The sequence below is a fragment of the Microcaecilia unicolor genome, chromosome 3 (genome assembly GCF_901765095.1).
Source record: "Microcaecilia unicolor chromosome 3, aMicUni1.1, whole genome shotgun sequence".
NCBI lineage: Eukaryota > Metazoa > Chordata > Amphibia > Gymnophiona > Siphonopidae > Microcaecilia > Microcaecilia unicolor.
In genome coordinates this window covers 173,360,720-173,383,086 of record NC_044033.1, presented here as the reverse complement: position 1 = coordinate 173,383,086, position 22,367 = coordinate 173,360,720, and the positions used below count along the sequence as shown (strand labels likewise).

General features: G+C 44.5%; 1 protein-coding gene across 3 annotated transcripts in view; it reads right to left on the bottom strand.

Annotated features, from left to right (window-relative positions):
- Positions 1-22,367, bottom strand: part of LOC115465832 (glycoprotein-N-acetylgalactosamine 3-beta-galactosyltransferase 1-B-like) — a 67,911-nt gene that overhangs the window by 23,923 nt on the left and 21,621 nt on the right. The window contains exons 2-5 of one of the 3 annotated variants that reach the window (XM_030196591.1): positions 21,151-21,190; positions 13,465-13,540; positions 2,859-3,091; positions 837-1,501 (exon numbers count right to left, since the gene is read on the bottom strand). In XM_030196591.1, the coding sequence (XP_030052451.1) occupies positions 837-1,501; positions 2,859-3,063 (870 nt within the window). In that variant the 5' untranslated portion in view covers positions 3,064-3,091; positions 13,465-13,540; positions 21,151-21,190. The remainder of the gene's footprint in view (positions 1-836; positions 1,502-2,858; positions 3,092-13,464; positions 13,541-21,150; positions 21,191-22,367) is intronic. The other 2 variants (XM_030196592.1, XM_030196593.1) reach the window with 2 other exon arrangements.

The following is a 22,367-nucleotide window of genomic DNA, read 5'->3' as shown; positions in this document are numbered from 1 at the left end:
GGCGCCCGCTGCCAGCTCCAATGAGCGGGAAGAACCATCGCTCGCCATGCTCGCGCTGGCTCTACCGTCTGAACAGCACGATTTACAGAGCCCCACTGCCGATTTGCACTTGCCACAACGGGAACAGCGCTTAACTCCCTCAGCAGCCATCGCCGAAAAACGGCGGAAAATTCAAAATGGCGTCTTCGCACCCAAATCACCCCGCTCTAAATGTCGTCTGCGGGCCCTCCCCAGAGGAGCTGAGTTCCGCTCTTACCTCAAAGGACCGAGTCCAGGAGCTCCGGTCAAGCTGTAACTCAAGAAAAGCCTCAGAAATAGTAGCGCTGAAAAACGCGTTTGTTTTTTTTTAACGCTGTGAGGAAAGTTGGAGGCAAACAGCTACAGAGGCACTCCGGAGGAAGCGGGGGAGTGGGAAAGGCAGGGAAAGGGCGAACCTATATGCCTGCATTCACACAGGGGGAATGGGTAAGGCAGGGAAAGGGCGAACCTATGTGCCTTTAAAGTGGGCACCACCAGCCACAACACCCCAGCTCAACTGGCCAAGCACAGGAGCCACCCCCGGCAGAATCTTGAAGAAGCTGAATAAGCTGCGTCCAAATCTGCTGGGAGATAGAGAAATACTGAGAGGCAGATGGAGCTAGCCGTCCAGTAGGCACTATAGTTTTTAGTGTTCTCTATCTCCACCTGCTGGTAGGGGGACACAACCCATCAGTTAATGGATTCATCTGCTGCTGATGACAAGGAATACAAAGTTGCTAGCTCTGATAGATGGCTTGTCACATCTTCAAGTAGGCAACATGCTACTAGATACATGAAAGATCTATACATTTACATACCTCTACAATTGGGTAAAAGGAATAACTCCAATACCAGAAACTCTTGGTGAAATGTCCTGTCAGGTGGGATTCAGGTACAAATGGATGGAATGTCTCTCTTTTCTCAGTGTCCCTCGAGTCCCCTGCCTTGACCCCAACTTTCTCCATGCATTGACCAATGGCTAGGTCCTCCACAGAAGAGGTGTGAGTGCATTCATTCTTGCTAAAGCTCTCCACAAAACGTTTCAAAGCTTCCTTGCTGAGGACATAACCTGCTCCCCCACTCATGTAGCCCTGCTTGGCAAATGGCTTGAAGCGCTTGCCAAAGTAGATGGGTTGGTCAGGTGTGTAGTTGGACAACATCCACCTCAGATTGTCCACTATCACATAAGTGTCATCATCAGCTTTCATGAACCAATCAGCTTCCTCCAGGTGGTGCTCATACACATAATGAAAGGCTCTGATGGTCTTCCAGTAGAGCTGGTCTCGGCCTTCCTTGGTCCCCAGGCCAATAGTGGGGAAGTTCTCATCAGTGACAGAACTCATAAAGAGGACAATGTTACAATGTCGAGCCCAAGTGGCCTTCACATGTTTGGCCTTAGTTTCCAGGTTATTAGGCCCGGTCATGACCCAACAAAGGATTCGAACTTTATTATAGAGTTCATCTCCAGTACTGTTGTCCTCCCCTGAAAATGAGAATTTGAGGAATTATATGAACTGTAGACTGTACCTTTTAGCAGAATCAACTGTGCCAGGTCAACAGCAGATGCTAAAAAATCATTCAAAGTTGACCTAATCACCTCCAACACCCGTGGTTTCTAAACCTGGTCCTGGAGGCACTCCTGTATTGGGGACTACTAGAGGACTGTGCTCAATTGATGTTAGTGGTTACATAGTTTATTCCTATTTTCTCTTTTTTGGGGAGTGTTTGATTTTTTTTCTTTTTACTATAAACAAATCCTGTTTCTGAACAAGTAATACTTGCTTGTATATATTTTGAAATCTTTATTACAAAAAACAAAACAAAAAACCTAGCAGATGTGAACTTATCCCTAGGTAATGTCAGTTATCTTTTATGACAGAAGTCCAGAGACCCATCGTGACAGACCATAATTTCTCGTCCCAAGTCCTTCATCTTTCTAACTTCCTCACTTTCTCCTAGTCATGGACCGGAACTGACTGAGCCTTTAGTACCCAAGGGATAAATCCACCATAAGGGATCAACCAAATGATTACCAAGTGCTCCAATCCTAGTGATAGTCAATGTCAGCAGCAATATAGTAGAGCACCTTTTATGCTGAATGGTTACAGACCATTTCAAATAATGCATAACTTCTGGATAATGGGGGGTTGCCAAATACATTAAAAAGGAACACATTTTTAGCCTTTTTGCTGGGCTTGCCAGATTTCTTGGAATCAAGAGAACAGTGAAGTTGCCAAACTGTCACAGCCTGTGTCTGCCCACAAATGGCAGCTATAAGTAGAAAGGCTGAACAATGGTTTTCCTGCAATGCTGAATGACAGGCCTAAGGACTGCAATTATTCTAGATACTGGGAATTTTCAGATAAAAGGTGTTCTTACTGTATATGAAAATGTTCATATCACAATTAAAAATATGTGAAAATTGCCAGCATTCATCCCTGGCAAATTAAAAAAAAAAAGTATATATATATATGTATATATATATATACACGAAAGCTATCATTAATTTTTCTCTCAAAATTATCATGGATTTTGCACGAATTCATCACTCATATGAAAAATGTCAGCAGATTTTGAATCTTCGTGCAAAATGGATTTCTAATTCTAATTTTCCTAGGAAAAATCAAAATTACACATCCACACAGGGCTGGGTTGGTACACTCGGAACTCTACAACAGTGGCCTGTGTTTCAGAATTAAGCTTGGTAATGAGGTGCCGGGGGAGGGGGGGGGGTGACTTCTACCCTATAGCATGTACATGCTTTGTAGGACCAGTAAACATAAGGAATGTATTCTGCTGCATGTATATAGTTTTTGATAGACTTATCTAGTAGCACTAACCTGAGTGGTGGGGATGGGCCTTGTTAAACAATACCAATCTCTGTTTTATCCACTGAGTGTCCTTTGCATCCTTGTTTACGGGGCCTACAAATGGCTTGTAGATGTTCTTCTCAAAGACGTCATTCAGGATATACAAAAACAAGAATCCCACTAGGAGACCACAGTAAAAAGTGATCCAGTGTCCTTTGACGTTCAAGAATCCCATCCTATCTTCTGCAGCTTATCTTTCATATCTGAAACAGAATTTTAAAAAGTGGAATAAGTAAAAGGGCAGGGGACTAAGGGCAAAAGAAGATTGTCACATCTAGTCACTATGCCAGTATTTTAAAATAAGGGACATCTTAACAGTACAGTAATCCCTGACAAACACTGGGTTTCTATTGAATGGGATAGGTTACAAACTAATGGTTTTATAGATTTCCTTTATCTTGTAGTCATGCAAAGCAAAATGATGGGGCAGCCAAGGTTCATTTCTGCTATCCCCTGAACCTGCTGGAGCTGGCTTATCATCCTTCCCATCCCATATACCCCTTGAGGTATAATCTCAATTCTCCAAGCACTTCATTGGTGCCAAGTACAAAGTGCTTCAGACAACCATTTCAAGAAAGGGAGTTTCTTCCTCCCCTGCAACTTGCTGAAAAATATGACAAATAAGCAGTGGCCCAATGTTTTGTTTTTTGTTTAAAGAAGGTCTTTATTAAATAATCAAACAATTTAGCACAAGTGGGCACATACCCGACATCAAAATCTCTTTTGTTAGACTACCCTTTAAACTTTTGGTAAACTACCCTTTAAATCATTAGTCAAGAACCTTGGAATAAAGCTAGACCTGACAGTTACGCTGATCCCCCAAATCCAAACTAACTTCAAGAACTGCTTCTATAATCTGCATTTAGTCTGTGAATCACTTAGTTCTCTTCTCAGCTGTAGCAGTAGAGTAGATGTAAATAAAGAATCAAGAATCTGCGACAACTACATGGCCTCTCTCCGTACATTGAGAAGGCAAATCTTGTCACAGTGGTTCACGCCATGATAACATCAACACTTGATTACTATAATGCACTCTACATTGGTCTGACTACAAAGGGTTTTCACCAGTTCCAAAGATGCTGCAGCTTGACTGATAGAAGGTTGTAAGCAATGTGATCACATCACACCATTTCCGAAAAACCTTCACTGCCTACCACTACAATACAGGGCTAAATTTAAGACTCTGTGTCTTACTTTCAAGGCCTTTAAAGGAAATTGGTCAGAGTACTTGAAGAACAGGATCTCTCTCTACACACCTCCCAGGTCATTAAGATCCTCCCATAGAGTATCCCTAACCACGCCCTCTCCAAAGGGCATCACTCAATGTGACACCCACCAGCGACCATTCTCTGGATAAGCCCCCACACTCTGGAATGCACTCAATACAAGACCACCTCTACTTCAGGAAGCAGGTGAGAGCTTGGCTCTTCTCCCAAGCATTTAATGAAAGAAGCAATTAACTTGCTAGTCTCACACACACACAGAGTCTGATTCTATATTTGGCGCTGAAAAATTCTGCACGGATAGAAAACGCGCCTAAGTGTATTCTATAAACTGCGCCTAAAGGTAGGCTCGGTTTAGAGAATACGCATAGTGCGGTCCACACAACTAAAATTTAGACGCAGCCATTTACGCCAATGAAAACCCGGTGTAAATGCCCACGCCTAACTTTAGGCGCAGAACAGGGTTATTTTATAACACTGCTTGTAAACTTTAGGAACGCCCACAACCCACCCATGCTCCTCCCATGACCACGCTGAGATCCATGTGGTAGAACTTACATGGACTACTTTATAGAATACTAGTAAAAGAGGCCCGTTTCAAACAGAAAGGAAACGGGCGCTAGCAAGGTTCCAGGGCCCCCTCCCCCCCTCCTGTTCCCCCCCCCTCCTCTCCCCCCCCCTCACTACCCAGTGATTATAGCCATTGATGAATGGTCATCTATGTAGACCTTCTGTGGCAGCTGAGGTTTCAAATTCTTTATAGATCAGTCTCTTTTTTCAATAGACAGAAAAAAATACGGCATTTCTGCTTAGAAATCAAGAAAATATTTTTTTCTATTTTCTTGATTTCTAAGCAGAATACTCTGCCGTAATATGTATTGTTATTTGAATATTTTTTCTGTTAATATCATAGTTGCCAGCTCTGTGGGTGCTTGGGCATTCTCAATATTGGTATAATATACGTCATTAAATTTGGAGCTGAATCTCCATGCTGCAAGACAGCAAAGGAAGGCAGTAAGGCAGGGGTTCCCAAACTTCTTCGGTTTGTGGCAACCCCCCGGCCACAAAGGGGGCAATATTCAAAACTATTTAACCAGTCAGGAATGGCTCCTAGCCTGTTAAATAGAGTCTTAGCACCTAACCACGGCTATTCAGTGGGAGATAACCTTATCTCCTACTGAATAGCTGTGGTTAGCTGCTAGCCGCTAACCAGCTATATCGCATGATATACCTGGTTAGGCGTGGATATTCAGAGCCAAACCGGGTATGCTTAGCAGTTAAAATAGGCTGCATAAATAACAGATAATAGCTGTAAGTAAAGAGGTCAAAGAAAAACGTGAAAAATTGGCAACACAGTGAGGGTCCCCCATCGGAACCGCACTGTTTAATCCTTTTTGCTCAAGACTGCGTGACTGTGAATTGCGACATTATATTATTGTGGTGTTAATAAGATAAGTGCCATCATTTATTGTTTACCTATACAGCAATGAAAATCACTAAGGCCCCTGTTTACAAAGTTGAACTAGCGGATGGCGGTGCGGTACTGCTGACACAGCCCATTCACTTTGATTGGGCTGTGTCAGCAAAGCCGCACGGCTTTGCACACAGGGGAGCAAGATTGTTTTGTTTATTTTTGAGTTATGGACACTTTGCACACTATGGAGGTTTTGTGACCTATGATTACCGTTTTAAGTGCGAGCATGATTGTTCACTAATGTAGTGATTGATCATATCTACTAAGATGTTTGTCACAGTTTTATGAGGTCTTTTTCCTCCTTTAAAAAAAAAATCTTTAAGAGTTTGAGAGTTTCATCAGGTTATTGATTCACTGTGTTATTTAGGATTGTTTGCTTAATTTTTTGAAGTGAACTAGATCCTGGTTTTTGGTTTCACATAAATAGCAGACCTATCTTTAACTGCTAAGGGCCAGATTCTATATATGGCGCCTAAAAAATCCACTCAGTAAAGATTTCTGCCCAAGTGTATTCTATAAGCAGTGCTTAGATTTAGATGCAGTATATAGAACACACTTAGGCGGAAATCCTAGCGCCTAAAACAACGCTCATCCATTTAGGCCAATGAAAACATGGCCTAAATCCCTGCATGTAGATTTATGCGCACTGGACCATATTCTATAACTACACACATAAATTTTTAAACTCCCATGAAACACCCATTTCCCCGCCCATAACCACGCCCCTTTTGAACTACGTGCATTAGAATTTAGGCATAGTTCATTACAGAATATGCCTAGCGAGTTGTGCGTATTAATTCTAATTATTGCCAATTTGTGTTCATTATTGCTTGTTAAGTGCTGTTATCAATGCTGATTAGCTTGTTAAGCCAATTAAGTTACGCACGGATTTCTAGGCATGCTATATAGAATCGGGGGCAAGCACTTAACCGGTTAGCGTTGAGTTGCAGCGATATAACACAAACTATAAGTTGGTCCGATAGTAGTGGGTTATCATATGTTTTGGTTTTTCACAAACAAATTTCTGCCTCCAAAACTTTATAATACAAACTATAGATACAAAAGTAAAGATTTGTGTTAGCTGGCTTGGGTCAAGGGTGAGGAAAGCTGATCTTTTGCCATTCTCTAACTCCATGGTCATCAGGATATACAAGTTATTTTACTGAAGGGACAAGTGGGAGCAGAAGAAGTCTTGGCAGTATGTGATGTCATGATCTGAAAAACGTTTGTAATAGAGAGGACATGTAGTCGTCTCAAACTGAAAGAGAAATGGAGAGATGCTGTTCCTTTTTCACAAAAATAAACAATCACCCTGCCTGAGTATGGATGGTATGGATGGGCCAGGCTGGAGTGGAAAGAGTATGACTGTGGTATACATGGCGTTTATCTCCGAGAACGGGTCCGTGAAGGGGCGGGCCGAACCGTATTTCCGAAAAAATGGACGTTTTTGAGCTGGGCGTTTGTTTTTTGTAGCGATAATGGAAACTAAAAACGCCCAGCTCAAAAACGTCCTAATCCGAGCCATTTGGTCGTGGGAGGGGCCACGATTCGTAGTACACTCGCCCCCCTGATATGCCAGGACACCAACTGGGCACCCTACGTCATTGCGGTGGACTTCAGAAAAAGCTCCCACATGCATAGCTCCCTTACCAAGGGTGCTGAACACCCAACCCCCCTCCCCCAAAACCCACAAATGTACAACACTACCATAGCTCTTAGGGGTGAAGGGGGCACCTACATGTGGGTACAGTGGGTTTTGGAGGCCTCCCATTTACCAGCACAAGTGTTACAGGTGGGGGGGGGGATGGGCCTGGGGCCACCTGGCTGAAGTGCACTGCGGTACCCACTAAAAGTGCTCCAGGGACCTGCATACACGCAGGCCTCTAGGACTGGTTGCTGCTATATAACCTTGGCACACCAGTTGACACCTGAAGACTAATCTCTACGAAAATGTCCTTTATTGGAATAACCGCCTTTACTCACAGTTAACTGCAGATCAGAGGTTGTGCCCCACTGGCAACGAGTCTCCCTGGTACTGAGATGAGCAGTAGGTCAGAACTGGCAGAATGCTGTACAATGCCCTCATTCAAGGGAAGAACTAAGTTGTCTAACGTGGCTAACACAGGAAAGGGAACTCAAACTGGCTTACAAAAATGGCCACTATCATATGGACTACAACAGGAAACACAACAGGGCACACTCTGTCCTAGTAGGCAGGGGGAAAAGCACCATGGGAGAAGAGCCTACCAACTACCAACATTGTGAGACTGTAACACAAGCTAATGAAATCACGGAGCCCAATACCCTACACCCACCACAATGCAATGCTGATGTGACCCTGTACTGCACCTGAGAGCCACATCTGACCCAGGGAAAGGCTGTGACAGGATCGAACACATTCTGCTGTCATGGAGTGGGTACGGCATTTGAGGCTGGCATACAGGCTGGGAAAAAAGTTTTTAAAGTGGGGTTTTTTTTTGGTGGGAGGGGGTTAGTGACCACTGGGGGAGTCCGGGGAGGTCATCCCCGATTCCCTCCAGTGGTCATCTGGGCAGTTGGGGCACTTTTTTTGGGACTTGTTCGTGAAAAAAAGGGTCCAAAAAAAGTGACCCAAAATCACAGTAAAAACGCCTTTTTTTCCGATTATCAGCTAAAGACGCCCATCTCTCCTCGGCTGATAACCATGCCCCAGTTCCGCCTCCACCACACCTCCGACACGCCCCCGTCAACTTTATTCGTTTCCGCGATGGAGTGCAGTTGGAAACGCCCAAAATTGGCTTTCGATTATACCGATTTGGGCGCCTTTGCGAGACAAACGTCTATCTCACGATTTAGGTCGCACTATAGGCGTTTTTCTCTTTCGAAAATAAGCTGGATAGGCTGTGAGTGGGAGAGGGGAGGGAGGGAGAAGAAAACTGAGATGAAGTAAATTGGTGGGGGATGAGGTGAGGTTGGGGATGAAGAGAAACTGGTGGGACATTCAGTGCTTCCCTAGCTCTTCTTTTAGCCACCAGTCCTCCACTACCTGCTGTGCTCTATATCTAAATATGGCCTGGCCAGTTGTTACCATGACCCTGCCACACTTTGCTTTCCTTTTTACAGACATGGTAATGTGTGCCAAATTTTGAAATGTTGGCGCCTATGGTTGATCTTGTCTATTGCCTATGTTCAGACTACTCTCATTGTACACCACCTTGGCCTAATAAACTAAATAAAAGCAGTCAGTCTGGGATTCCAGGATCCTAAGGAATCTACAACACCATCAGCATACCAATCTGAAATTGAACTTTCTGCCAATAAGCTTTAATCTTAGGGCATAGTCACCATATATATCCCATGGTGCAGAAATCTCCATTTTCAAGTCTTTACAGTTGAAGGGACTCCTGTGTAATATGCCTCAAAGAACAGGCTACAGCCGAAGGTTGAAGTGTTTGAAAAACTAATAGCAATTCCATTTTGAAATACATTTTATTTATTTATTTGCAATAACTTTCTATACTGCTCTAGCTGGTGGGCAGAACAGAGCAGTGTACAGGCTTAAAAAAATAGGAAACAAGAAAAGAACTCCATTAATGTACAGGAAAGCAGGGTATTAAAGAGATATAAGCATTGCAAAAAGAGGGTAAAGCAAACACACAAAAGAAGGACAGGGTCGAAGGGTAACACTGGTAATTTCAGCAAACTGTTTCACCAAAAGCTAAGCGGAAAAGTCAGGAATTGCTATGGAGAGAAAGTGGGATATTGTTCCAGCTATGAAGAGCCAGGAAGAAGAATGCGCTGTGACGGGTTGATTCCGAGTGGGCACGTTTTGGAGAAGGTAGAACTAAACGGTGATCGTTTAATGAATGGAGGAGGGTTCTTAAGAGGCAATATGGAATAGTTAAACAAGCGAGAGAGTCAGGAATACCAAGTCTAAAGGCTTTGAAAGTGAGGGTGGCAGTTTTATAAGTGATCCTTTGCTCAACGGAGAGCCAATGATATTGTTTCAGCAGAGGTGAAGTATGATCATAGTGATGGGCATGGCAGAGTAATCTGATGGTTGTGTTCTGGAGCAACTGAAGTTTCTTTACTGTGTGATGAAGTAGACCAACATAAACAACATTACAATAAATCAAGATGAGTGGTAAAAAAAGAGAGGATCAGTGTATGGAATTGTGAAGTATCAAAGAGATGACAAATTGCATGTAGCTGGTGAAAAACTAGAAAACTAGTTTTAGTCAAATGGGAGATCTGTGGCAAAAAAAAGAAAGTGAGGAATTGAACAAAATACCTAAATAACAAAAGGTAGGTTCTGGTGAAATAGATATGCCAAATAGAGTGATGGGGATGGAGGAGGAAGCAGGAGCGTAGCCGTGGGCGGGCCTGGACGGGCCCAGGCCCAGCCACTTTTGCGTGAGGCCCGCCCTAACTAGCCCCAACCCAACATCCGTCGCTGCCTTTTCTCCCGCGGCTCTGGGTCCGGCCGTCCGGGAGCGTTGCCTACCTCAAATTCTGCTCCTCCCTGCCGCTGCCTCAGTCCCTGCAGCTTTCTTTCTTTTTGGCCCGTCGCTGGCAGCGTTGCGATTCACACAGGCAGCTCCGCTCCCCTTTTCTGCGTCCATCTGGCCCTACGTAAACAGGAAGTGCATCAGAGGGCCGGATGGACGCGGCAAAGGGGAGTGGAGCTGCCCGTGTGAATTGCAGTGCTGCTGGGCCAAAAAAGAATGCTGCAGGGACTGAGGCAGAGGTGGGGAGGAGCAGAATCTGAGGCAGGCAACGCTCCCGGATAGCTGGAGCCGCGGGAGAAAGGGCAGCGAGGGTGTTGGATTGGGGCAGGATGAATTGGAGGAAGGCAGAAGTGCTGGACTTGGGGGGGGGGGGTAGTGCTGCCAGACTTGTGGGAGGAAGGGGATTGAAGGGAAGGGAGAGAGCTACTGGATGTGGGAGAAAGAGGATGAGGGGACTGAAAGGAAGGGAGAGAGTTGCTAGAGGTGGGAGGAAAAGGAGGAGGGGATCTGGATGGAAGCTTCTGGCCAAGGGAGGGAGAGGAGGAAGGGGCTGGAGAGAAGGGAGAGAGCTGCTGGACAAGGGAGGAAGAGGAAGAAGGGACTAGAGGGAAGGGAGAGAGCTGCTGGACATGGGAGGAAGAGGAGGAGGGGACTGGATGAAAAGGAGAGATCTGGTGGACTTCAGAGGAAGAGGAGGCTGGAGGGAAGGAAGACAGCTGCTGGACTGGGAGAAATAGGAGAAGGAGACTGGATGGAAGGGAGAGAGATGCTGGACTTCAGTGGAAGAGGGGGCTGGAGGGAAGGAAGACAGCTGCTGGACGTGGGAGGAGGAGGAGATTGGAAGGAAGGGAGAGAGCTGCTGGAGGAAGAGGAGGAGGGGATCTGGATGGAAGGGAGAGAGCTGCTGGATGTGGGAGCAAGACGGGGCTGGAGGGAAGGGAGAGAGCTGCTGGATGTGGGAGGAAGAGGGGGAGGAGAACTGGAGGGAAGGGAGAGAACTGCTGGTACAGCACAAGCAGGGAGGGAAGGGAAATAGACATACTAGACCAAGGAGATGAAGGAAAAGGGAACAAATACTAAACCTACAGTGTGAGGGAGGAAGGGAGGGTGGGGTGGGTGGGTGGACAGGCAGGGAATCAAGCAGCCAAACCAGATGCTGGAAAGGGGAGGGTGTGAGAGGGAGAGAAGCTGGATGGGGTAGGGTCAGAGAGGGTAGAGATATATTGGCACTGCGGACGAAGAGAGGGGAGAAGCTGGACAGAGAAATATAGGGACACAGAGAAAGGGAGATACTAAACATGGAGGAAGATAGAGGTACAGAGATGGAAGAAGATGGATAGTGGACATGGAGAGAGAGAGCAGAACTATCAAATGGACATGAAACCTTGGTGAGTGAGTTAAGAGAAGGATGTAGAAACCAGAGCCTGGGACCAACATGACTTGAAAAATAAAATGAGCAGACAACAAAAGGTAGAAAAAATAATTTTATTTTTCTATTTTTTGACTAGAATATGTCAGATTTGAAATGTACATCCTGTTAGACATGGCTGGGGCCCAAGGCAGAAATGTGGGAGGGGACACAAAAGCTTACTAACAGGCTGCACCTTCTTCAGCTTCCAGCTGGCCTGGGGTTCTCTCTGGCTAGGGGGCCAAATGCAGTTGCCCTAGTTGTACCTCCCCTAACACTGTGTCTTGCATGTGATGTTGCACAGTATAGGAGAAAATGCATCTATTTCTCTGTGCTGTGCAAGGTCTGGCCTCTTGGGATTTTGATTTAATTTGATTATGGTTTGTGGTCACTTATTCTGTATTTGTGTTCTGTGTATGTGACCAAAGTATTCTGTGAGCATCAATTTTCTATGTAGTATTCTATAGTACTTTGGCTTCTTCAGTTTTCTTGATAGATGTATTGATATTTTAGGGCCCCACTGTAATATTTAGGGCATATTTAAGGGAAGCATATGTGTGTTGGTGGACCGTAGCTCAGTGGAGGATGAAGAGTGCACCCTCGTATATTTCCCCTGGCTCTCAATGTGGCCTGCAATCACTGAGGCCAGCACTGCTACTCCCATTGAAGTTATTGGGAGTGGGGTAGGTGTGCGGTAGGAGTAGGGGCGTGGGCAGGGCATATCAGGTGGTAGGTGTTTCTCTAGTGCCCATCCACCCAACCTGTTGGCCCACCCAAAAATTGCCTTCTGGCCACTGGGAGGAAGAGTTGAACCAGAGAACCAACAGGCAACTGTTTTGTCTGTATTTAGACTAACTGATGATCACTTAGCCAGCCAGCAACTGAGTCAAGACAGATCTGTAAAGGAGCAAGGGAAGGAGAGGAAGAGGTGATAAGAAAGAGCAGCAGAATGTCATCAGCATAAAGATAAGCAGAGATTCCGAAGGATTATAAAACAGTAGCAAAGAGACTCAAGAAGAGATTAAAAAGAAGAGGAGAGAGTATAGACCTTTGGGGTACACCCCAATGTTATTGGAGGCTACAGATGTTTTCTCTACCTCCATCAGCTGACAGGAGGAGATAACATACACATGTTCATAAAAGTGCAGCCAGGCGAGGAATGGTGCACTTGGTGTAAAAAAAAATTGCAGGTTATGCCCTCAAATATCATTCCAGTACCAGTTCACTTCCACAGTCCAACAATACTATAATCACCTTATTTTAAATCGATTTATCTTTTTTAAATCTACTTATATATCCCAGATTAATACAGTGTCCAAATAAATTTTAAAAAATGAGGTATATGAGATAAAGACCAAGCTCAGGTATTTCTATTGCCTGCAGTGTGTGATACAGTGAGACAGAAGGGATAAAAATGACTTGGAATGATCTTTATTCCTTGCAGCATGTGATATGGTGAGACAGAAGAGATAAACATTCCTGGGGATTGTTTTTATTCCCTGCTGTGTGTTATACAGTAAGAAAGAAGGGATAGAAATGCCTGGAGACGGGATAGTCTTTATTCTCTGCAATATGTGATACAGTAAGAAAGAAGGAACAGAAATACCTGGGGATGGTCTTTATTTAATGCAGTGTGTGATACAATAGAAAGAAGAGATAGAAATGCCTGCGTATGTTTCATGTGAACTGACATAAATAAGGCAGAAGAAATTCTTGGAAGGGATTTTATATTTTTTTACACACCCACACTGAAACATGTTAGTGCTTTTGTTCTCAACCATGTCCTCGTGATCCTCACAGACACTTTTGCATATACTGGGGAACCAGTATATATACAAATTATCTCAAGTGTATTCACTGTGGCTGAGTGGCCATGGGGACAGGTTTTGAAACCGCTGTTGTGATGCATTCAAATAGATAAGAATCTTTGAATCTAAATATGCACACATCAGAAATTTATACAAGGGAAACATGGAGTTCTTACCAGTTTGGGGCTTACTATTTCTGTGCTGTGCCTCTTTTCAGTCCTTCCATGGTTAGTGTCAGCATAACACTGAAAACTAAAAGAACACTGTTTAGTTTTCTAAATCCTCCTCTGTGCTGTGAACATTATTGCATGAAATAGCTGTTGTTACTCCAGAATTCAAGTGAGTGCCTGTACTGGCTTGCTCACTTACTCTTCATTTGCTTCAAACAGGTGGGACTCTATTGTACAGAATGAAAGAAATGAATGGTACCAGCCCATTCCCCCTCCCCATCTTTCAAGATAACTTTCATTTTCTGCAAGCTCTGGGAAGGAAAAGTTTTTCACAGGGGAAAAAAAAAGATTGTAGAAGCAAAAATCTTTGGCAAACTGCACTGCTGGACGTTTTGACACCATTCAAACTGAAAGTCCAGCATCAAACTTTTTTAACTAGCACAATTTAGGACCTATCAGCTAATGCTAGGGTGTACATGTTTGTTATACTTTTATCTAACACATAAAAGGAACAAATATTCCTCAGAGTAAAACCACTGTCTATTGTTATTTTAAGGTGTACATGTTTGTTCTACTTTTATCTGACACATAAAAGGAACAAATATTCCTCAGAGTAAAACCACTGTCTATTGTTATTCTTTCCAACCGAATGGAAGTTGGAAAGAATTAAGAAATATCTGTCTGGGGACAAAATAACTCTGAAAATTAAATGGAATGGGATGAACCTTGGCATGAAAAAAAAAACTGTGAAAAGACACATAGAGGTTCAAAATAGTTCAGTTTAGATAGGGGCTTTCAGAAAAGTAAGCATCCCCCCCCTCAGAAAATTGCCCAAAGCATTTCTATGGAAGAAGCAGTTCCAGCTTCTGCAGCATAGAAATTTGCATACAGTAAAACATGACAGTTATGGAACTACTCCTTTCAAACTCCTTTTCCTCTGATCCTTTCTGCCTCCACTATCCAAAACTATCCCCAAACCAAAAACTGACCCCCCCCCCATGCAGCTCCCAACCTCCAAAACTACTCCCTCCAACTGCCCCACCACCCCATAATCTATCCCAGCCACCAAAATATCCATCACAATTGCCCTGCCATCCCTAAAACTATCCTCTGCAATTTACCTGCCACCCCACAAACTACCCCAAACACCCCCTCACCGCACCATCTGCCCCAACTCCTAAAAGTACACAACTCCATCACCATACAAACTGACCCCAACCCCAAAATAACCCTTGCAATTGCCCCAACCCCCCCCAAAACTACCATAACAACCAACTGCATCACCATGCCACTAGGTGCCTCAGCCCCCAAACTACAACCCCTGTCATTGCCCCATCCTCAAACTGTCCCCACCTCCACAATTACTACAGGCAACTGTCTCCCCCAAACTGCCCCACCTGCCAAACTACCCTATACAACTGACTCCATCTCCTGAACAGTTTCTGCCCCTCAAAACCGCTCCACTTCTCCCAAACTGCCCTGCCCTAAAAATTATCCTTAACTACCCATAGTCCCCCCCAAATACCCCACCAATCAAAACTCCCCACTTGCAACAGCCCCTACCCCATACTACCTTAAAACCCTCAAACTGCCTTATTCCCACAGGGATTCCCCCCCCCCCCACACACACACATAACTGCCCACTACCCCAAAATTTCTCCAATTCTCTCAAAACTGCCACCAACCCGTAAGAACTAGCCCTAAATACACCACCCTGATACCTCTCTGCAAACCCACCATGAATATCTATGCCCCTGAAATGCTCCCTCAGACCCATTATTGACACTCTCCTCTCATCCCCCTCCCCATGCTACCATCTCAAAAGGTTTTCTTAGATGGTGTCCAACCCATGCTCTCACTGTGCAATCAACACCTCTGTCCTTGCAACCTTACACACATGCACACACAACACCCTGTGTCACATACCACCACTGATCCAACCGGCCCACATCACACTACCACTGTGCATCTAACATACACATGCTCCCACTTCCACATAGCAGCCACACACCCCTACTGTTTTCAGCACCTCCCTACGCACTCCACATCTATCCCCCTGCTCAACATACCAAAATCCCAGCCTCCCAAACACTCCACCCAGAGACCTCTCAATTTCTACCCATACAACCACATGCCCACTCCCTGACTGCAACTCTGAAGGGGTTCCCCTGCCTCCAGTACCCACTACTTTGGGAGAGCTAATGTTATAGGGGTCAATTCAATCCTACCTATCTCACTGCTATACCTACTTAATTTGAAGAACTAATATCAGTTTAGTTGATGTGGTGGTGGACAAGACCAGATTAAGGCACTGGTAAAGTTGGGAGTGGGGGTGCAGTCAAATGTGTTCAGGACTGGGTATGAGGCAGCTTGGACAGAGAAATCATATTAATTAGTTAATTCTGTTTAAGTTTGGTTCAGTCCTGCAAGTGAAAGAATGCCATCTGGGTTTAATTACTCAAATGTCTAGCTTTTGCTAGACTAGAGGTTAGAAAGGTCAGAGAGAAATGAAACTTTCTTTGTCCCTTTTTGAGTGATGGATTGTTAAGGCTAGTTCAAAGGAATAATAAACCACATCTGGATGCCATTCTAAGTAAGGCATACCTGACAGTCTCGAGGGGATCAGCAAGCAAGCAGTTTTAAAAGATTAGGCTGAATGCTGTTTAGAAGGAGATAGTTTAGATTTAAATAATTCTAGATAATTTAGATTTTGTCTTATAAGGAATTCTGATTTTTGCTTATTTTAAAATATGTTTTATTCTGTTTAATTAATAAGTTTTATTTCTCCCTGTAAAATATCTTTTCAATTCAGTGTCTGACTTTCAAGTGAGATTTGTCTGCAGTTTAAGAGGTCATCATCTGGTTTGAATTATCCACAGTCCTAGCTAGGTGAAAGAGGTCAGGAAAAGTCAACTCTTCTCCTTGATGGATTATAGCTAAGTGTAGGACTGGTCTCCTGAAAGTAATTACAAACCATGTCTGTGTGCCATTAAGCAAGACTGGCCCCTTAGCCCCTTAATGAACCCAGCTAGTTATGAAGTTAGCTGGGAATCTGAGAATTTAATAATAATAAAATGCAGGAGATAGGTGCCACATTGTCTAGTTTGAGAGGCCCCAGGTCATAGGTCAGTTTAGGAAATATCAAACCTATGTAACTGATATTTTGAGTAAATGTGTAGAGATAATTAGTTCAAGACAGGGTAATCAATCTATTCTTTACCATCTGGTGAGAAAGGGGGGCTAGAGGGGTTTAGGACCCTATATAAATGAGAACAGAAGCAGCTTATAGAACAGACAGGAGAAGGCAGGACACCGAGAGCTAAGACACAGAGAGCTGAAGAGAGAGCTAGCGCTGATGTCCTACTTTGTTTGCTGGCAAATAAAGATTTCTCTCTCATTCTGGTGTGTGGTGTTTGACTCCTGAAGTACCACAGATTCTGCTAACAATAGTGGTAATTCCTGCAACAGGTAGGTTAGAATTGACAACTATTTGCTTTTCCCAGGATTCTATAGATTTTTCAAGTAATGCTTGGAATTTATAGGATTGCTAATATGCCTGGCCATTTTTCAGAGTTTAAAACCTCTGAGGATCTCCGAACATCCCCACTGTGTGAATGAGCCTGACCTTTGACCTGCCAGTTTCTAGTGTAACTAGCAGCAGAAACTGTTGATAGAATCCAGCCAATGGGAAGGCACTGAAGGCGGGATAGTGGAAGGGAGCTTTAGTCACAGAGACCGAGTTAGGAATCAGATTCAGCCAACAGATAGATAGATTGTAGGGTGGCACACTGGAGGGCTGTTCTGGGCACAGGAGGGGAGGAGCTGCACACAGTTCTTGTGTTGTACCAATTAAGTATCTGCATGATGTGGGGGAGGGGGGAATAGAAATAAAACCTTCCTCCCTGCCTGTCCCAGGGGCTTAGGCTAGCCAGCCTTCTGATTTTGGTAGGGCCAAGGGGTAGATTGGGAAGCAACACATTCCTTCTCTTTCCTCCCCACCTCCCCACCTGGTGCATTAAAAATACCTTTGCTGGTGGTGATGCCAAGGCCCCGCCAGCCAAAGCAATTTGCTGTTGAGCTGCTCCCCTCCTCCTCTGGCTGCTGCAGGAAACAGGAAGTCAATGGCATGCCTCCAGCCACTGACTCCAGGACTCCCTGAGCATGCTCAGTTCTTGCCCAAATTGGGCATGCAGGAGGAGTCCCAATGTTGGCCGGTGGAGGCACACCGCCGACTTCCTGTTTCCTGCAGCAGCAAAAGGGAGTGGCTCGGTAGCAAATGTCTTTGGTTGGCAGGGCTTCGGCATCCCTGCCAGCCATATAATGAGTGATGCAGGTTTGGAGAGGGACTGAGTGCAAAGTGGGGGCCCCAGGCCCCCAATGGGTACATCACTGCTTCTTCCCTCCCAAAATGTCCCAATGCATTTCTATAGGAAAAGCAGTTACAACACTACAACATACAAACACTGATTCACAGTAACACTGGGATTCATTGAACCATTCAGAAAGCATTTCTCCTCTCATCTCCTCTCTCAAGCACAAATATGCAGAGAATCAACACAGATATAAATACACAGACTCATACAAGACTACACAGACACACAAACATACACACACACATACACAAAATAGAGATATGCACACAAACAAGGCAGTTAAACATAAACTTAAAGATATGTACGTACTTGCATGCACAAAGCAATTGGAAATAATTCCATGAGATATGCTTTCCTATTTATTTCCTTCAAGTTGTTTTCGCCTGAGGCAGTTTTTGCCCTTCTGAGTTTGCTGAGACACTGGGAGCTGGCGTTGGCGTTCCAGAAATACAGAAAAACTCAAGAAGAGGAACACAGAGAGGAATACCGGATGAAACTGAAAGAAGCCAAAAGAGAGATACGTTGCGCAAGCGGAAGAACAAATGGCTAGGTAATGGCTAGGTAAGGAGGGGTGACAAAAATTTCTTCAGGTATATTAGTGAAAGGAGAATGACTGAAAAGGGAATTGTGAGACTGAAAGATGCTGCAAACCACTATGTAGATAATGATGAAGAAAAGGCAAATTTGCTAAATAGATACTTTTGTTCTGTTTTCACAGAAGAAAATCTAGGAAATCTAAAGATGGACAAAGCCATGGGACCGGACGGGATCCACCCCAGGATACTGAGGGAGCTCAGAGAGGTTCTGGCGGGTGCTCTTAAAGATTTGTTTAATAAATCCTTGGCGATGGGAGAGATTCCATGGGATTGGAGAACGGCAGAGGTGGTGAAGGAGGAGTGGCCTAGTGGTTAGGGTGGTGGACTTTGGTCCTGAGGAACTGAGTTCGATTCCCGCTTCAGGCACAGGCAGCTCCTTGTGACTCTGGGCAAGTCACTTAACCCTCCATTGCCCCAGGTACAAATAAGTACCTGTTTACAATATGTAAGCCGCATTGAGCCTGCCATGAGTGGGAAAGCACGGGGTACAAGTGTAACAAAAAAAAAAAAAAAGTGGTGATAGGGAAGAAGCTGGAAACTATAGGCCGGTAAGCCTAACTTCGGTTATTGGAAAAGTAATGGAAGCGATGCTGAAGAAAAGGATAGTGAATTACCTGGAAGCCAATAAGTTGCAAGATCCGAGACAACATGGTTTTACCAAAGGAAAATCATGCCAAACGAATCTCATTGAATTCTTTGACTGGGTGACCGGAGAATTGAATCAGGGACGTGCTATAGACGTAATCTACTTAGATTTCAGCAAAGCTTTTGACACGGTTCCCCACAGGAGGCTCTTAAATAAACTGGACAGGCTGAAGATAGGACCTGACGTGGTGAACTTGATTAGGAACTGGTTGACAGACAGATGCCAGAGTGTGGTGGTTAATGGAATTCGCTCAGATGAGGGAATGGTGAGTAGTGGAGTGCCTCAGGGATCGGTGCTGGGGCCGATTCTGTTCAATATATTTGTGAGTGACATCGCCGAAGGGTTAGAAGGTAAAGTTTGCCTTTTTGCGGACAATACTAAGATTTGTAACAGAGTAGAAAACATGAAAAATGATCTGCAGAAGCTAGAAGAATGGTCTAAGGTTTGGCAATTAAAATTCAATGCGAAGAAATGCAAAGTGATGCACTTAGGGAGTAGAAATCCACGGGAGACATATGTGTAAGGCGGTGAGAGTCTGATATGTACAGACAGGGAGAGGGATATTGGGGTGATAGTATCTGAGGATCTGAAGGCGACGAAACAGTGTGACAAGGCGGTGGCCGTAGCTAGAAGGTTGCTAGGCTGTATAGAGAGAGGTGTGACCAGCAGAAGAAAGGAAGTGTTGATGTCCCTGTATAAGTCGTTGGTGAGGCCCCACCTGGACTATTGTGTTCAGTTTTGGAGGCCGTATCTTGCTAAGGATGTAAAAAGAATTGAAGCGGTGCAAAGAAAAGCTACATGAACGGTATGAGATTTGCGTTACAAGACGTATGAGGAGAGACTTGCTGACCTGAACATGTATACCCTGGAGGAAAGGAGAAACAGGGGTGATATGATATAGACGTTCAAATATTTGAAAGGTATTAATCTGCAAACGAACCTTTTCCGGAGATGGGAAGGCGGTAGAACTAGAGGACATGAAATGAGATTGAAGGGGGGCAGACTCAAGAAAAATGTCAGGAAGTATTTTTTCACGGAGAGAGTGGTGGATGCTTGGAATGCCCTCCCGCGGGAGGTGGTGGGGATGAAAACGGTAACGGAATTAAAAAATGTGTGGGATAAACATAAAGGAATCCTGTTCAGAAGGAATGGATCCTCAGAAGCTTAGCGGAGATTGGGTGGCAGAGCCGGTGGGGGGGGGGCGGGGCTGGTGGTTGGGAGGCGGGGCTAGTGCTGGGCAGACTTCTACAGTCTGTGCCGTGAAAAAGGCAGATACTAATCAAGGTCAGGTATACACAAAAAGTAGCACATATGAGTTATCTTGTTGGGCAGACTGGATGGACCGTGCATGTCTTTCTCTGTCGTCATCTACTATGTTACTATGTATGTATGAATAAACTCCCCTGAACAGACCATCCATATCTCTTTGTGGAATGCATCAGCTAGGGCTGGTCAGTCCTGAAGATGTTGTTACCTAATGATCAGAACTCCTCAGAGCCACTTCCCTAACTCATACCAAGCTTTTGATTATACCTGGGTGTCCATCCTTTGTAGAACGATATAGCTTGTGACACTCTCCCAAAGAATATACAAAATAGCTGCAGTCCTGACCTATTCAGCCACTTTGTCTTTGGAATCCGTGGTCATTTTCCCACTCTGTTCTTCTTCCATGGGACTACAGAGTTCTATGCCCAGGCGGATTTCTGCTGGAACCTTTTTTGGCTCCCCCTTCCTAAACTACATGTCTTTTCGCGGCACTCCAAGTTGCTGCATCAGGGATAGACTGAGAACGGTCATGCTCATACACATTTTCAGACAGTATTCTGCTTCAGCTCAAATTGTCCTCGGTCTGTCCCTGATGCAGTGGCTTGGAGTGCCATGAAACAATGGCCATGCTGGAATGAGGCAGTGATGTTTAACAGACAAGTTTTGATTCCATAAAAGATTATAAAATTGAACACATTGAATAGTGAAGAATCGAAAAGAAATACTTAATAAAAATATGTTTTAGTAATATAAAGATTTGAAGTGAAAGAAGGTGAGTTTTTTTTTAAGCCTGTGAATGAATATACGATACCTTGAAAATCTCCTGGTTGTCAGAGTTCCGAGGCTTTTTCCTAACACAAAAAATGGTGAAAGTTAAGAATTGTAAGACAGAAGTTACGTTTTGATAAATTCAGCCAATGTTTTGATAGTAATAACACAGTGGAGTACTGGATTATTTTTTTTTATAGCAGGAATACTCAGCAAATGCAAAGAGAGAGAGAGATTCATTCCATATTCTGAGCCCTAAGTCTAGCTGGCTAATAAGTGTTAATGGACTTGCCTTCCAACTTGGCTATAACTTCACTTGATCACATTACCTGGCCACAAACCTCAGTTTAATTGTGTATTGAATATTTATTTTTGTTGGGATTTTTTTCATGCTTGTTTCAGTAGTAGCTCAAAGCATGTTACATTCAGGTAACATAGTAGATGACGGCAGAAAAAGACCTGCATGGTCCATCCAGTCTGCCCAACAAGATAAACTCATATGTGCTACTTTTTGTGTATACCCTACCTTGATTTGTACCTGTCCTCTTCAGGGCACAGACTGTATAAGTCTGCCCAGCACTATCCCCGCCTCCCAACCACCAGTTCCGCCTCCCACCACCGGCTCTGGCACAGACCATATAAGTCTGCCCAGCACTATCCCCGCCTCCCAACTACCAGTCCCGCCTCCCACCACCAGCTCTGGCACAGACCGTATAAGTCTGCCCAGCACTATCCCAGCCTCCCAACCACCAGCCCCGCCTCCCCCCACCGGCTGCCACCCAATCTCGGCTAAGCTCCTGAGGATCCGTTCCTTCTGAACAGGATTCCTTTATGTATTTCCTTGTCCCTGAAGGGCTTACCATCTAAGGGGTTGATATTCAAAGCGATTTAACCAGCCAGAAACTGCTCCTGGCTGGTTAAATCACCTGTTCGTGGCTATTGCTGAAAATAATGGGTTAGAACTTAAAAGCAAAACCAGCTATTTTGGAAGGGGTGGAATCAGTATTTAGCCAGCTAAATGCCAATACTAAGCACTTTCCAAGGTAACCATACAAAGAGGCGGAGGGCCGAAGTGCATGGAGCCAACATTAACCTGTTGCTGTGAACACGAACCCACGCCCTGGCAGTGGTGGTTGCTGCAAAGCATCAGGGAAGTCTGGTGGTCAGAAAGAGCTTTCGCGCCAAAGCCAGGCTTCCTGATGGGAAAGGAGGGACTCGAGCCAGGGGCTTAAAAGCCTGCAACTCAGTAGATGATCCCTC